The sequence below is a fragment of the Sitophilus oryzae genome, unplaced genomic scaffold (assembly GCF_002938485.1).
Source record: "Sitophilus oryzae breed Bouriz unplaced genomic scaffold, Soryzae_2.0 scaffold_1442_pilon_pilon, whole genome shotgun sequence".
Classification (NCBI taxonomy): Eukaryota; Metazoa; Arthropoda; class Insecta; order Coleoptera; family Curculionidae; genus Sitophilus; species Sitophilus oryzae.
In genome coordinates, this window is record NW_022146107.1 from 5,891,494 (window position 1) to 5,907,650 (window position 16,157).

General features: G+C 31.8%; 1 protein-coding gene across 4 annotated transcripts in view; it reads right to left on the bottom strand.

The window, feature by feature from the left end:
- Window positions 1–431: 431 nt before the first annotated feature.
- LOC115877128 (intersectin-1) overlaps window positions 432–16,157 on the bottom strand; it is a 49,715-nt gene continuing 33,989 nt past the window's right edge. For 2 of the 4 annotated variants that reach the window (XM_030893255.1, XM_030893253.1), the window contains 6 exons: window positions 15,917–16,154; window positions 15,537–15,868; window positions 12,935–13,163; window positions 11,147–11,245; window positions 3,915–4,139; window positions 432–1,255 (listed from right to left, as the gene is read on the bottom strand). In XM_030893255.1, the coding sequence (XP_030749115.1) occupies window positions 1,104–1,255; window positions 3,915–4,139; window positions 11,147–11,245; window positions 12,935–13,163; window positions 15,537–15,868; window positions 15,917–16,154 (1,275 nt within the window). In that variant the 3' untranslated portion in view covers window positions 432–1,103. Of the gene's footprint in view, window positions 1,256–3,914; window positions 4,140–11,146; window positions 11,246–11,280; window positions 11,353–12,934; window positions 13,164–15,536; window positions 15,869–15,916; window positions 16,155–16,157 lie in introns of all 4 variants that reach the window. The other 2 variants (XM_030893251.1, XM_030893254.1) reach the window with 2 other exon arrangements.

Below are 16,157 nucleotides of genomic sequence, written 5' to 3' on the forward strand. Positions count from 1 at the left end.
TGGGACACCCTGTATAAATAATATAACAGATGATATATACCGATCTGGTTATCGAAACTGCGTGGTTTGGATTTTAACGTGTAAGACAGTGATGTCGACAGCTTAATGGAAAATAAAATGCATTAAAAAGAGACAATAGTTGGGTTGTAATGATTCTATGCGATATTTCCGGATTTTGCATCAAAATTTCAAACCGCATAAGTAGGCGTTTATTAGAAATGTTGCATCTACTGTTGGAACTTTATTTTTCATAATTATAGTTACTCATTTTACTACACCAGTAATAGACTATATTTAGCTTAGATATATTATCTTCATTTCAGTAGTATACATAAAAGTTTTTAAATAGTTTAATTTTTTCTACAAACATTTTCCCACAAACGCAAAAACCGGCAACACTTTATGCCGCTTTTTATTTTGTCTCTCTGTCTGTCGACCGGTCATTTATATTTATCTCTGTCGCATACATTAAAATACAGACCATGCAGATGAAGTGACCAGGGCTAGTATAATAGTATAATAGATATATAGACTGGTACTACTACTTACTTAAAGCTTTTTACAAAGTGAGAGTGTATACAAATGAAGCATTTCATTAAAACAGGCGTACTAAGACATCAGACAGAAAAAAAGAATATTTTTAACATGGTACCTTATACAATATTTTAGAAGAATACTTTAATAACAAGTTGTTTCAGAAACAATAATATTACTTACAGCTTTTTATTTTTCTATAGTTACATATTTTTAAGGGTACTATTATTGTCTAAATAGAATCTAATCATAGGCAAAAAACACATAGAAAAGTTACTTCACGATATTTTTCAATTTGGAAAATGTTTGATAAAAATGTAATTTTATTTGGCAGTTTTGAGCAAATTTGTTTTAATCAACCAAACTGATTTCCTTTATCGCAAATCAGTATAAAAATATAAATAATACTACATAACTATATATAAATAATATAATACTAATAAATTGAAGGTATATCGCAACATTAAAAATATAAAATGCATTCATAATAAATTGTAAACAAAGAGTCTCAATGACCGAGAGATAAAGTGTAACCGTACAAGAGCTTAATTTTAACAATTGTATAAAAGTTAATACTTCTTAAATATATGTAAATCAAGTTTTACAGTTATTTCGCCAGATTCTACTTGATGCAAAAGTAGTTTTTTAGTAATTGGTCCGTTAGTGTTTTGGGATTCTTCGTAGATGTCTTTAAGTTTTAATTCAGCTTTACCTAAAAATACTAAAAAAATCTCTTTAATATTTTTGGTTATTTTATGAAAATATTAAAATAATGTCATATAGCCAAAATGCAATAATAACGTCGTCCAAAGGTAAAATATATATATATATATATATATATATATATATATATATATATATATATATATATATATATATATATATATATATATATATATATATATATATATATATATATATATATATATATAATACTACAATTCAAATAGATGATCTTCAAGAAGATGTCCTATGGACCTCCTTGGATCTGCCACAACTTGCTTTTATTAAAACATTATTTATCTACCAAGAAATATATGTGACAGGAAAGGATAAAAACTTTATTATAATTTTTATAAAAGACCTAGATAAAAAATAGTAAAGTCTTGCAGCAAAGCAAGCCATGCTGATAAGGAATGATCCTAAAACACTACTATCCGTAGTTGACTGGGTTTCTGCCTTTATTGGGTTCATACTTCGAGTACCTAATAGTCATTAGCCTGAACATTAACCCTAAGAACTTATGGAAATGACATCAGAGCCGCGTTAAGGTGATTTGGTAGTTATTTTTAACTCTATGTTTGGTACCCTAGGCACCATTTATTTTGCCGCCCCCTTAAACTAATAAAAATTCAAGTAAAATTTGTTATTTAAAAAAATGCCGCCCCCTATCAGCCTGCCGCCCTAAGCAGCTGCCTACCTTGCCCAGTGGATAAAGCGGCACTGAATGACATTCATGTTTCTACTTGTCTTCAGAATATTATAGTATACGCTTGCGCTCATATTAAAAATATGTTTTGAACATACCTTTACAAATAATTTTAGAATTTAGAAAACTAGAGAGATTAATTTTCACAATGAAAACATTCACTTGTTTGTGAATTGAGATTAATAATTTCTAGAACAAAAAACAACAGAAAATTATAGATAAATTATTAAAATTTATGGACTTGACGGTTTACCAAACCAATTCAACATGTCAAATATTATTTCAAAATTCTTATTTAATTTTGTATTATCCCAAAGAATAAAAAGACTAAGATCAATGTCAAGATTGATGAGTTGGAAGCATGAACGCTAATGTTCGTTAACTTTGATTCATATTCTGAAGATTAAGACTAATGTTGGATTAAGATCGAAAACACGAACCAGCTATAACATCTTTTTATGATTTCTTAAACGAATGTATGTGGTAAAACCCCTTCGTATATTTATTTGCACTTATAGCATTTTCTATAATAAATATAGAGACATCAATAAAAGTTGGCACACAAAGTTGTAAAAATTTATATTGTTGCTTTGCTTAAGTTTTTATGTTATAAAAATAATAGACAAAGTTATAATGTAGATATAAAAAAAATATTTGTACCGATTATCAAACAGGGAGATCAAAAAATATGTATATATATTTCCATTTGTTACAAAATTGCTCAAATCATTATTTTAAATTAAAGTCTATGTACATATATTATTTAAAAAATCCAAACATAAATAAAACTGCTTTTCAACATCGCCGTGAATCTTCCTATATAGTGTAACTAAAGTGAAAAAACGGTGACAAAATTACGAATTTTATTTGACGCTTCTCAAAAGTCAAAGTAAAAAAGTAGCCGTGGTAACATTATGACGATTGGCGTCTATCCGTACCGTGCAACTCTTCAACCTCAACCCACAGTTCCGGCGCATGCGTATTGAAACGGCAGAAGAAAGTGATGCCAGAGTACCTAAACCGCCGAGTAGCGACAGTCCCGTTTTCAATGTTCTTTGCGGCTGCGCGAAATAAGTAGGTTATCTGTCATACGAAGAAGCGAAGTTGCCACTGTTGCCATTTATCAAATATCTCTATATACTTTATTTCAAGTATACCTCAGGCAACGAATCGTTTTTTTAATTATTTATTAGCAGTAAGATATTTTATACATTCAAATTTAGAAATAAGGAAAAAACAAAACAAAAAAGATATGTATAAAACTTTATAATTAATTCCACTTCAAATTGTGAGCAGTGTATACCATGTTTATAGGACCACTTCATAAGTTGAGCAGTTAAATACGTAGTCTATCTGTCAAACACGTCAAAAGAGAGAGAAAGAAAATTTGGTCCCACCACATCAAAAGGGCCGACGTTTTCTGTCGCTACTCGGCGATCTACGTACTCTGGTAATGCTTCAATATAGTCTGGTTTCGAAAGCAGTGTGTAGCCCCGTGGTTGAGGTGGACGGTGGATCAATTCCCGGCAGAGGTAGAACATTTCATTTCAAACAGGTTTTTTATTTTTTTGCAGCTGTTTTTATTTTCTTATTTATTTAGAGCTGTCGGTAAGAGCGATTAAAATACGCCGGCGCCGTAGGTGTATTTTGGTTGCGTTGGTTAGGCGTATTTTGATTGCGTGGGTTAGTCTCGGGTGTAAGTTTTTTTTGTGTTTTTATTTTTTTATTTATTTAGAGCTGTCGGTAAGAGCGATCAAAATACGCCGTAGGTGTATTTTGGTTGCGTTGGTTAGGCGTATTTTGAGTGCGTGGGTTAGTCTCTGGTGTAAGTTTGGTGTTGGAGTTGAAGAATTGCAAGGTACGGCTAGAGGCAAGTCATTATGACGTACACTCGTCAAATATTTTGATGACATGCACGCCATCTTTTACTGACTTTCCAATATCAACTTACCATCAAGACTATAAAGATTCTGTTCTAAAACTGTAAAGGTGAGAATTTCTTCATTTATGTTGCGCAGTTGAAACTGCATACTACAATCCCATATAAAACAAGGACTTTGTGGAGCTCCATTTTGAGAAATGTTGCCGTTATTAAAGCTGTCCTTCGCAAAGTTTGTCTCTTGTTCTTGGTTTCCTAATGTCACTTTGCAATACACGCTTTCAGTGTGGGATTTACCTAATTTATTACAACAGAAACATGAGTATCTAGTTAAAAAATAATTATTGATAAATTAACATTAATATAATAACATTAAAAATTATATATAAAAATAAAACTTATAACAATTAAATAATTTTGCCTTGCCTAATAATTAATTTCTAATAAGATTCAGGTTGCAAAAAACTACAATACTTAAGTAAGAAATAGAAAGAAATACAATAAGAAAAAGAAAAAAACTTCGTAGTTAAACTATAGATAGTTATTCACAAAGCCGTATTCTATTTTCGCGCTCACATTCAAAGACTGTACAGCAGTATTAGTGAAATAAAAATTTTAATTTTAGAGCAAATGGACTAAAAAAGAAAAAGAACATGTTGCAGAATGGGGTACTATTAATAAAACCAAAACTAGGTATAACTTTAATATATGTTATTCGTTCAAAAACAAAAAAGGAAAATATATTTTACTTGTCATATTAATTTCTCCTAATTATCAAATTAGTATTTTTATTCGCTTAATAACTCACTGTAAAATATAAAACTCTGAAATGATCAAAAAATGTGTAGGGGAGAGCCACCAACAGTGGCCATGGCTGCTACAGTGGCCACCACTGAATATTCTTTTGCAAAACGTACACTGGCCAGCGCCCTCTCTTATATACGAACTTAAGTATATTACAAGCACGTGGCGCGCGGAATGCTTTCAGTTAAATGGCTGGCTTCGTTGTAACAAGTGCGACATTGAAATTCGGTGCGAAAAGTTTTTTTATTAGCGTGACTTTTCGTGTTAATCATTGAGCTGGTAAGTGTTTCAGTTACTTTATTGCATGCTTCTTAAGGATTTAGTATTGCAGTACGAAGTTTAGTGGTCAAAGGCTAAAGAATCTGCAATGTTTTTCTGTTAGGTTAGGTTTTATTTTTTATGTTCCCTTTCTTACAGTGGCCATCTTAACGGAAGGTACAGTGGCCACTACTCTAATATATTATAAAGGGGTGGCCACTGTTCCTTATATTATATTTGAATTTTGAATAAAAGAAATATATTTAAAACTATATTTTATGTTTTTAATACAGCCCGAGTTCCATTATTATTCTAAATTAGGATTATTCTATTTTAGTAAATATGCCACGACAACCCAAAAAGAAAGTGGGGATTGGAAAGACTGAGGGGGAAACAATGAGGGCAGCCTTAAATGACATTAAAAATAATGGACTGTCAGTGAAAGCTGCAGCCTTACGTTACAAAATACCAAGAACCACATTAAGAAGGTATGTCAACAAATTCGAAAATGTCGAACCAGAAAATTATCAAGCTGGTTTAACACCTAACTATACTGTTAACAGAATATTCACGTTAGAAGAAGAATTCCAGCTATGTAAATATTTACAGATTTGTGCTAAATTACACCACGGACTAACTCCAAGAAATGTTAAAAAATTAGCTTTTGAGTTAGCTATTGCTAATCGTAAACGGATTCCAAGGTCCTGGATGGAAAACAAAATGGCCGGAAAGCATTTTGTAGCAAGGCTGACACAGTTTTTAAGAAGAAACCCACTATCAATTCGATCGGCTGAGGCTACATCATTAGGACGTGCAATGGGGTTCAACAAAGCGGTTGTACAGAAATGTTTCAACAATTTAAAAGAATTTTATTTATATATATATACCCTACCTTTAACCTTCTTAGCTCCATCTACGGTAACGTGGATGAAGCAAGCAAATTTAAAAGAAGTTCTCGAAAAATGTAAATTCCGGTTAGATAAAATTTATAACATCGACGAGACTGCCCTAACAACTGTTCAAGAAACTGGAAAAGTTATAGCTACGAAAGGATAAAAACAAGTAGGACAAATAACTTCAGCCGAGTGAAGAACGCTAATTACGATGTGCGGAGCAATCAATGCGAATGGAAATAATATTCCACCTCTTCTCATTTTTCCTAGGAAATACCTTAAGAGTCCATTTCACTAGTCCGAAAAAGTAGCAAAATAAGCGTTCGGCATTTAACGTTTTATGTAAAACTGGCTAGGTATTTTTACACAAGCGAAGAAGAAAATTAAAGATAAAGGATTATACTAAATCCGTCGTGTGGCACATTTTTAGATAACTTGTTCATTTTTAAGATTTTGATGGTCAAACATCAACAAAATAAACCTTATGTTTGGACTAAATTTTCTCGAAAATAAAAATATAATTTAAAATTCTGTTACAGGAGGGATATAGATTGAAGTTTTGTGATTACAGTGATATATAATTTATATGGTTTTGTAACAAATTGCTCGCTATTTTATGGCAAATGCTGAAGCTCTGCAAGCCCTAATCTAAGGAATTTAAAAATTATATTTTTTCGCTGAAAGCACGTGCGTTTGGAATTATGGGTGTGGCTTAACACGACAGGATCGGGCTAAGGTTTAGGCAGATTTCTGAAATCTAATACATATAAAAAATTGTCTTGTCACAGTTTTAGATACCGTACTCCTCCATAACGGCTTAACCGATTTTGATGAAATTTTATATGTATATTCAGTAGGTCTGAGAATAGGTTTTATCTATTTTTTATACCCTAAGTGACAAGGGGGCCCACCCCATTTTTAAAATTTTTGGACAAAATTTTTTAATTTTTGTTTTTTACGATGTGGCATTAAAAATACATACAAGACTAAATTTTCACTTTCAAATAGGTTTTTTTTTTAATTTTTGTTACGTACTTCTCCGTAACGGCTTGACCGATTTTGATGAAATTTTATATGTATATTCAGTAGGTCTGAAAATAGGTTGTTATCTATTTTTTATACCCTTAAGTGACAAGGGGGCCTACCCCATTTTTTTATTTTTGGGTAAAATATTTAATTTTGTTTTTTTTTACGATGTGGCATTAAAAATACATTTAACACTAAATTTTCACGTTCAAATAGGGGTTGTTTTTTTAATTTTTGTTACCATACTTCTCCCGACTTCTCCGTAACGGCTTGACCGATTTTGATGAAATTTAATATGTATATGCAGTAGGTCTGAGAATTGGTTGTTATCTATTTTTTATACCCTTAAGTGACAAGGGGGCCCACCCCAATTTTTTTTATTTTTTTGGACAAAATTTTTAATTTTTGTTTTTTTACGATGTGGCAATAAAAAATACATACAACACTAAATTTTCACTTTCAAATAGGGGTTGTTTTTTTGTTACCATACTTCTCCCGACTTCACCGTAACGGCTTGACCGATTTTGATTAAATTTTATACGTCTATTCAATAGGTCTGAGAATAGGTTGTTATCTACCATTTTTGAGATTTTGATGGTCAAACAAAGTTGTATTTATTATACTTAAAAAATATTGATTGAAATAAATTTAATAGTTAATTTAATTATAAGCGATACTTTCTTATAATTTAAAAATAAATTTTAATTTAAGTTCAGTGTTTAATATTTTTTTCTTCAAAATTAATCGGTACCCCACATCGTTCAACACGTCATTTAAAAATATGAGGTTTATAAGACATGTCTATATTGGAAAGAGTATTATAAGTTAAAATTCCGTTACAATACAGACATAAATTAAGGTTTTCTGATTACAGTTATATTTAATTTATTTTTTTAATAAATATTTTTATGCTGAATTGTGAAGCTCTGCAATTTGTTGTCTGTGGTCATATCGTCAGTTTCGCGTAAATTATATGTTACTTGTTCTATTTAAGCAAACTGATGGCATATTTAGTTTTTTCGGTATTTTTTTACTTTATTCGATAGAAAATGACATTGAATAGAATGACATATCATATGTCAACTTTTGACATTTTCGCATATGTTTTATTTGAAATTAATAAGGAAATTATAACATGCGGTTCATAACGATAATTTGACTCGAAATACCAAGTGTGAGGTATCAAATTATTCGTAAAAAAATGCTTTTCCCAAATATGCTAATTAGCCACCCTCGTTCTATTTGAAAAAATTGAGATATGATTAAAAATACGATTTGAGCATTTTCTAACTGGCCAGGACAAGGCACTAAAAACATTAGACGATCAAATCTATTTTTCCAAGGCTACTTGATTGAAATTTAAAATTCAATTTCGTTTTAAGCGAAAATTTCAAAAGTTGACATATGATATATGATATGTCATTATATTCAGAATGTCATTTTCTATCGAATAAAGTAAACAAATACCGGGGGTGCCATTTAAGAATCAAAAGTTGTAGTCATTTCCGGTGAAACAAGAAGTGACCAAAAACAATTGAATACGTCAATCAATCCTAATTTATGTCATATACTAACATACCAAATCTCGTTTTTTTATCTGAAAAAATAAGAAAGTTATAGGGGTGAGCCACTTTTGAGACGCACCCGGTGTAGAAATTAAAATAGACAAAAATTTCTTTGAAAGTCAAATGTTGCCAAAGCTGGAGAATTTTTATTTTAATTGTCTTTATCGGAAATGAATAAAAATTCTTTTTTTTGAAACCTTTGAGCACACTTTCCTGATTAAATAAACGAATTGGCAGATTAAAAAAGCTTTATGTTGGTAGTCATGGCAAATATTACCGATTGCATTGAGATTTTTCTTTAAAAATCGGATATTTTATCACTTTCGACTGTAATATTTTTTTTCTATTTGACATATGACATTTTAAATTTTGCTCTGAGTTTTTAAAAAAAAATTAAATTAAATCTGCGTTTTGTGTACGTAAAACTGCGATTTTCATTGCAATAAAATATGAAAACCACTAAATAGTAGGAATCAGCGACTTGTCTCATTATACTAATCAATTAATTTGAACAGGTAAAAGGATTACAGGGAGCCCCTTTTGTCATTAAACCACGCTAGATCGAAAACATTGTTGCCTAAGTATTGTCGCTTTTATTGAAATACATAATATACCGTATGATCGAAAAAAAAACGGCGTCCAGTTGACTGGGAAATGACGATCAACAATATTTCCCATGCATATATAAATTTACATATAATAAAACAATAATTAATAATAACCGTCTATCAAAGAATATAATCGAAATTATATTACCATAGAAACGCCCCTTGATTTTTAAGACTGAAAAAATTCAACAATATACAAACGGTATGGAAATTTGGAAAAGTATAAACGGGATTAACCATTTTAGAACAAGCAAAATTTTTTATGAAGAATACATTTTTCTCAAAATGTCAATAATAAAAGTTTTTCCACTTGTTTTCCACAATCCGGGGACATTCTGTAGAATTATATAGAATTATTTATGTAATGGAATTATATTATTATTATTATTATTATTTTTTATATTTACGGTAAATAATAATAATTAAAATTATTCTGGTTTATGACAAATTATTCAGCTCTATTGGCAAAAAAAAATACTGGCTATGGAATTTTAGCGATCATATCAATTTTATTATCAATGAATTTATTAAAAAATCTTATTAAAATAGGTTACAACATAAGATACCTGTTTGTCTAGATGTTAATTTGTGATGTTTGCCCTTTTTTCCTATTTTATCACATATCAAAAATATTATAATATCAAAACCGTTCTATTTATCTAGTTTTCTTTTTGTTAATATAATATATTAATAATTGTTAATATAATATATATACAATTATTAATTAATATATTAAGCATACATCATTTTGCCTTTTTCCGCAGCATTTATGATTATGATAGTTTTTAGGTTTCGTTATAATAGGATTTAAAAAGCCTATCATTTTTGTTTATAGTTTTTCTGCAAATTAAAGAGTCGATAACTAAATAATTTATAACGTACTGAATTAACTAAATTTCAAACTGCAGGTACAATAACAATAATCAGAAATAGGCCTACGGAACATCGCGTCCGCCGTGTCGCCATATAAAATCAAAGTCTCGGGCGGCGAGGCCCGAGTGGTCTCGCGCGCGGCCTATTCGTAAACTTAATTTAGGATAACAAGAAAAGTATTAGCATTAGAAAATTGTACCAAGTTTCAAAAACTTTTTCAATATTTTTACTTTATTTCATACGCAGATACTATGTAAAAATTCCTTCAAATAAAAAAGTTTCTCGCTTACCGAAAATCATGATACAATAAAGTTAATGTTTGAAGTTTAATCCATTTTCCAAAAAAAATACACTCACTATGGAATTTTAATTACCTCAGCTATCACCGCCTATGTGTTCTCAATCGATTAAAAAAAAGAGTTTGTGAATAAGTTGATTAGTTTAGGAGTTATCGCGTAGGAAAGATAAAAAAACATGGTTATACATTTTTGACATTTTGCTAGTTAAAAAATTTCTGACACCCCCAAAAAGGTCGTAATTAGTTATTTCACATGCACAAAGGCCTAACTGATAATCCTGTATAATATCATGTAGTTATACCTCCAAAAAAAATTTTGACACATTTTGATATCGTTTTTACTCCACTGAAATAATATGGGAAATATTCAGATGTGATTTACACTGAATGCGTCCGACCAAAAATCAGGCGGTGGGGGATCGTGAACGGACCGCCTTCCACAGCACACCCGCTCTACCCGACCCCTGAGACCGACCCGAGCGGTGTAGCGCAAATGGACTCTTAAGGACCATATGCTTAAAGGAGCGCCTAACGGGACTATTGGAGCAGCAACGCCTTCGGGCGGGATGACGACGTTTGCCTGGATTATTCGTCAACCACGACTGACATGCACTATTGGAATAAGACTTTAGCGGTCCATAAACAGTTCGGTCCAATGGCTGTAGCTGGTGGCTGGTTTGTGGCGGCAATGTTAATAAACACACATTGTTTTCTCGGGCTAGTTTTATAGCTTCTATTGAAACATGGCTAATGTGATTATCCATTAATAATAGCACTGGAAACTCTTGGGTTGGATGGCTATATAATATGAAATGCTTCAGCCATTGGACGAATATTTCATTCAATAAAACAACGGGTGGCCAGTGTTGGTGGCTCTCCCCTATTTTTATAAAAGAAATTAGATATACTTTGTAGTGTATTATTATTATATTGTTAGTATTATCTAACAATCAATTAATAAAATTAAAGCTTGCTTTACCTTTTTTGCGCTTATAGCTACAGGTTTGAGGGGTACATTTGACTTGAATTTCTTTAGCTTCTTGTATTGTTATTGTTAAACACTTGTTCATGACATAAACTAAAAACATGCAATAAAAATTAAGTATAGCTTACCGGATAGCATTAACCTTTTCCCTTTCTGGACTAGCACAAGCAGACGACCACACAATGGCCCAAGATGAAGCTCTGAACATAACAAAGACAACATAAACAAGACGAATGACCTTTTTATATATTTTTATACAATTTTAAGTTTTTTACTATAAATGTAATATAGACTTTTCAACAAATTGTGGAAAAAGAGAAGAAAATAACAAATATTAATTATATAGTATAAAATTAAGGCATTCTATATAAAACCTAGGTATTCTATAAAATTACTAACGATTTCAGGCAATGTATGACATTTAAATGTGTTGATACTTTACCTAGACATTTTATGAAATACTTGGGCATTTCATAGAATATCTATCTCTAAATGGAAAAAGAATTGCAGTTTTGTGAGAACAAAAACATATGCAAAAAGTTTATGGCTTACGAGATATTTCGAAAAAAAATTGGCGCCGGGAGGCACGTATAGCCGCCCATACTAAAATATGTTAATATCTCGAAAACTGCGACTTTCACTGATTTTGATGTTATTACAAATTTTGTTGCAAATATTATTCCTAATCTTAATTTGAAAACCGCGTTTCGCTAGCTACTGTAATTTTGGAGTTACGATTTTTTAAATTTTTAACCCCCTCCTATACCCCCTTACGAACCCTCCAGCCCCACCAAAAACTAATGGCCAGATTCTCGGGTGCCACAGTATTTTTGTGCCAAATTTGGTTAAAATCGGTTCAGCGGTTTTTGAGTTATCGTGTTACAGACGGACAGACAGACAGACAGAGACCATGAAAATATTTTGTATTTAGGTCATTAAAAAAACTTTTTTTTTGCCGATCCTAATAGCCTACCATACCTATTGGTATGGTCGGCTAAAAAACAAATTTCGGCTATTTTAAAAATGCTCCCTAATTCCATTATAATCTGTTTTAGACAAAAAGTTTTTAGATAAAAGTTGTAGATAATCACATCCTTAATGAGACTGTGATCTCCGTTTTTTATAAAGCCTGCCATTTTTGACATATGACACTAACATATATTTTTTTTTATATGGAAACCATATTTGGCCATGACTTCATTAAAAGTGTTCGGCTTCTTCCGTTCATCTTCAGCGCCCACCTTGAAATTTTGCCGTTATTTTAATTATACTAATGAGTTTTGATTGCTTTGGTTTTGACACTTTTTTTCGTTATTTTTTGTATTTTTTAAAAATACGATTTTCCCTTGATGGGTGCGTAAGCATCAAAGAGGAATTGTGACGGAGTACGTGAATTACTACGCGTAATATAGTTATTAACAATGCCAATTATCAAAATTGGTATTCTATAAAATGCCTAGATGTATATTATACAGGGTGTTTTAAAAAACATGTACCATCTCTCGTCGATTGTTCGCGTAAAAATAAGATTTGTTTTTCATATCAACATATATCCGATTCTGCTTTGTTTCGAATACAATTTTCAAACACACTGTATAATTTATTTAATACAATACCTGATAATTTTAGGAATTTTATATACTACCTAGGAATTCTATACAATGTCGGATTCCAAACTTTGCCGGTAACATATATATTGGATATTTAATATAATATAATAACTATATTTTATATTGGATATTTAATATAATATAAATAAACTTATATTTATCTGATACTTACGGGTTTTTCTTTTATTTTGTTTATTTAAATTATCAATTTTCTGAAATGTCTCTTTAGCAGCTTCAATTTTCTTGGTCCATGTACTACATTCATGTACTGTAGATGCCAAAAGAAATATTTTATAACCCGTCTTCTCGTCATGAATTTTAACCACTCTATTTGAGTCGGTGCCGTATTCAACACTGTCCGTACTTTCTCTACTTACAGATAGAAACTGAATAAGTATAGGCTGCAAAACATTAAAATAAATATACTACTAATAAGTATACATATATTGACTTTTTTGTATAGCATAACAAGAGTGTTGAGTCGCTCAGAAAAAAACACTATTAGTGCCATCATATAATGTGTTTGTCATCAAATAGGTTTATTAAAATAAAAAAATTAAATAAAATAAATAAACATGACATAAGTATTAATTAAAATCAAACTAAAAATAATCATATTTATAGAGAAATTTTGAAGATTTTTAGTTTCTCACCTCATTAAGTAATTGACTACATTTATTTCGAGTATTTCAAGCAAACTCCACTTAAAGTATCCAGGTTTTAATCTCGATCCTAAACTAACCGACATTTGATCCATATTATATTCGATATACACCAGCGGATAACTTAACCAATTTGATATGATTTGATATGTCAAATTATATTTAGCTCTGGTTTGCGACGCGTATCAAGTCTTCGTAAAAAAGTAACGCAAACTTAGTACTCAGCATATGACCTAGTTCATCTCTACGAGAAATCCATTTTTTCACCCACTTGCTTCGTTTTTTTACTTTTTGTTTATTGGAGTAAATACATACGCCATGGCACAAGCTAGAGCTACGATTGTTATTCATTTTTACAACTCACTGAGTACAAATATGCTGAGTAAATCTAAGACCACTGGTTAAATCTTTCAGGAATTCCAAAAGATCGCGAGCCAGATCAAGTCTGTTATAAAACGTCGAATTTTGTCCCATTAACAACACGATTTAATCAGGCAAATCTAATCGGGCTATAAAGTCGGGGAGCCAAATTCGAGGTCAAAAATGACGAGGGGTTTGGTATGTGCCGAGCCTAGTTCGCCGACACAATTCGGACGGATCAAATCGGTCCAACTTATATGTTAATGTATGGGGGGCTATTGGTTGAGTTTAAAGACTTCGATTAGTTAGAAACGGTTAACCAATCGAAGCCTTTAAATTCAACCAATAAAATTAATATCGTATTATCGGACAACGGATGCATGAAAATCAAGCTTAGTCTGTCGATTAGATTTTTGCCCTATTAAATCTCCGCGGACTTTATTCTTAGATCGTTTTTTAGACAAATCTAATCTGACATATCAAGCCTGCGGATTTGGCCCGTGGCAGGCTTCGTCCGGCACATAAATACAAAGTTTTTATCTGCAGATTTGGCTCGTCGCATATCAAATCGGTCAACTTATTATGTTGATGCACGGAAGCCTATTAGCCCCCCATACATAAAATTAATATCGTATCGTCGGATAACGGATGCATGAAAATCAAGGTTTTAGTTGGCAGGCTAGAATGGGTTCTCCAAGATAAGAAAGTTTTGGTACGTGACAAGCCAAGTCTGCCGTCTAAATCCGCAGACCAAATACGCTGGTGAATGGGGGGTATCTCAGAAAAAAGTGGGATTGACTTGAAGGTTCAAGCGTGCTTTAAAAATCGTTGATGTTCATATCGGTATTTGAAGCCAGCTTATCTATTCGAGCGTGTTTGAAACACTCAAAATAAAAGTGGTCATTGTAATCAGGTAGTAATTCCTAGTTTGAAGTTTGACTTCATATATTCAAAATGTCAACGGTTTATAATTGTATCGTATCTGCTTTAAAAACAGTGTTCTTGACGAGGTGCATTTAGATATTTTAAAGAGTTTTTTATTTGTTCCGTTTCTGTCTTTGAGTGCAGAGTTTCGTGTGTACGAAGAGTATAGTCAATACGCTCAGTACAATAAAGCCTGGGTGACACGGTCAAAGTGTACCTTGATCAAATACACATGGACGCTGCGCGCGCCTCGCTTGAACGCTGTTTGTATCGTACCAACTGATTTAAAATCGATTGATATGATCCAATATGTGTCCAAGTGAGACGTGCGCAGCGTACAAGTCATGTACAAGTGTATTTGACCGTGTCAAGTTCACACTGTCAACTAGCCCTAAGATACACTGAATAAAACAGACGAGCAAGTATTTTAGAAAGTGCATGAAATCTAGCGTCGGATTAATTGGTTATGTAATAAATTGTAACCAGTGATTTTTCCGAAACGAAGGAAAATGACAACATGGCGACGGACGACCGGCGCAGCGGGCGATGGTGGGATAGCGGTCAGCTGGCGGGCGGGAGAAGCTATCGATCGGCGTCGGCTGGTGACGAATGTTTTGGCGGACTGGTGTTATTTTTATTAATTTAAGGCGTTTAAATTGTTTTTAATTAGTTATAAATAAAGGCGTGTTTACAAAATACTTCGCATTGTTCTCTCTCCGACTTACAAGATCGCCATAGAGAATCACTCCTAGACATGTAAATACGGACCAAAGACTTCTATTGCCGATATGGTATATTACTAATAATACTATACAATATTGTACTTACTTGTTTATACATTTTGTATATAATGTTATAATTTCTTTGGAATGTAAACTGGCTGCTAATACTTTTACTAGGTTGTACCAACATAAACAAGTCATTAAAAAGAAATCCTAATAAATCTCTGCCCGATTTGACTTTTGTAAATGTTCCAAAATGCAGTAACTGTCTAGGGCCTAACTTATTCGTATAACTATCGAATTTCAAATTTAATTCGTTTTGGACGTATTGTTGCAACCATGCCATACGCTCCTGATTTTCCTTAAGTCTGACATTTTCGTTAACAGAATTGAGAAATTTCTCCGATATTCTCAATGCTTCTTCTAACAACTTATAGTCTACAAAAAAATATATTAAAAGAGGGAAAATTCAAACATTATTTTTACCTGGGTGATTTACATCGGTATTTTCTAAAATTTTATTGATAAGTAGAGGATACTTAGTTATTCTTTGCATAGGTTTCAATAAAAACGAAGACAATGGCATTCCTTTAGTTTTATAATTGCTTTGGCATTTTTTGGAAAATTCTTTAAATGCTGTTGACGACTCTGTAAGTTGTTGCAGCAAAGTGGCACTATCTAATTGTTTTCCACAAAATGTTATATAGGCGGTCATTCTCGGTAACTG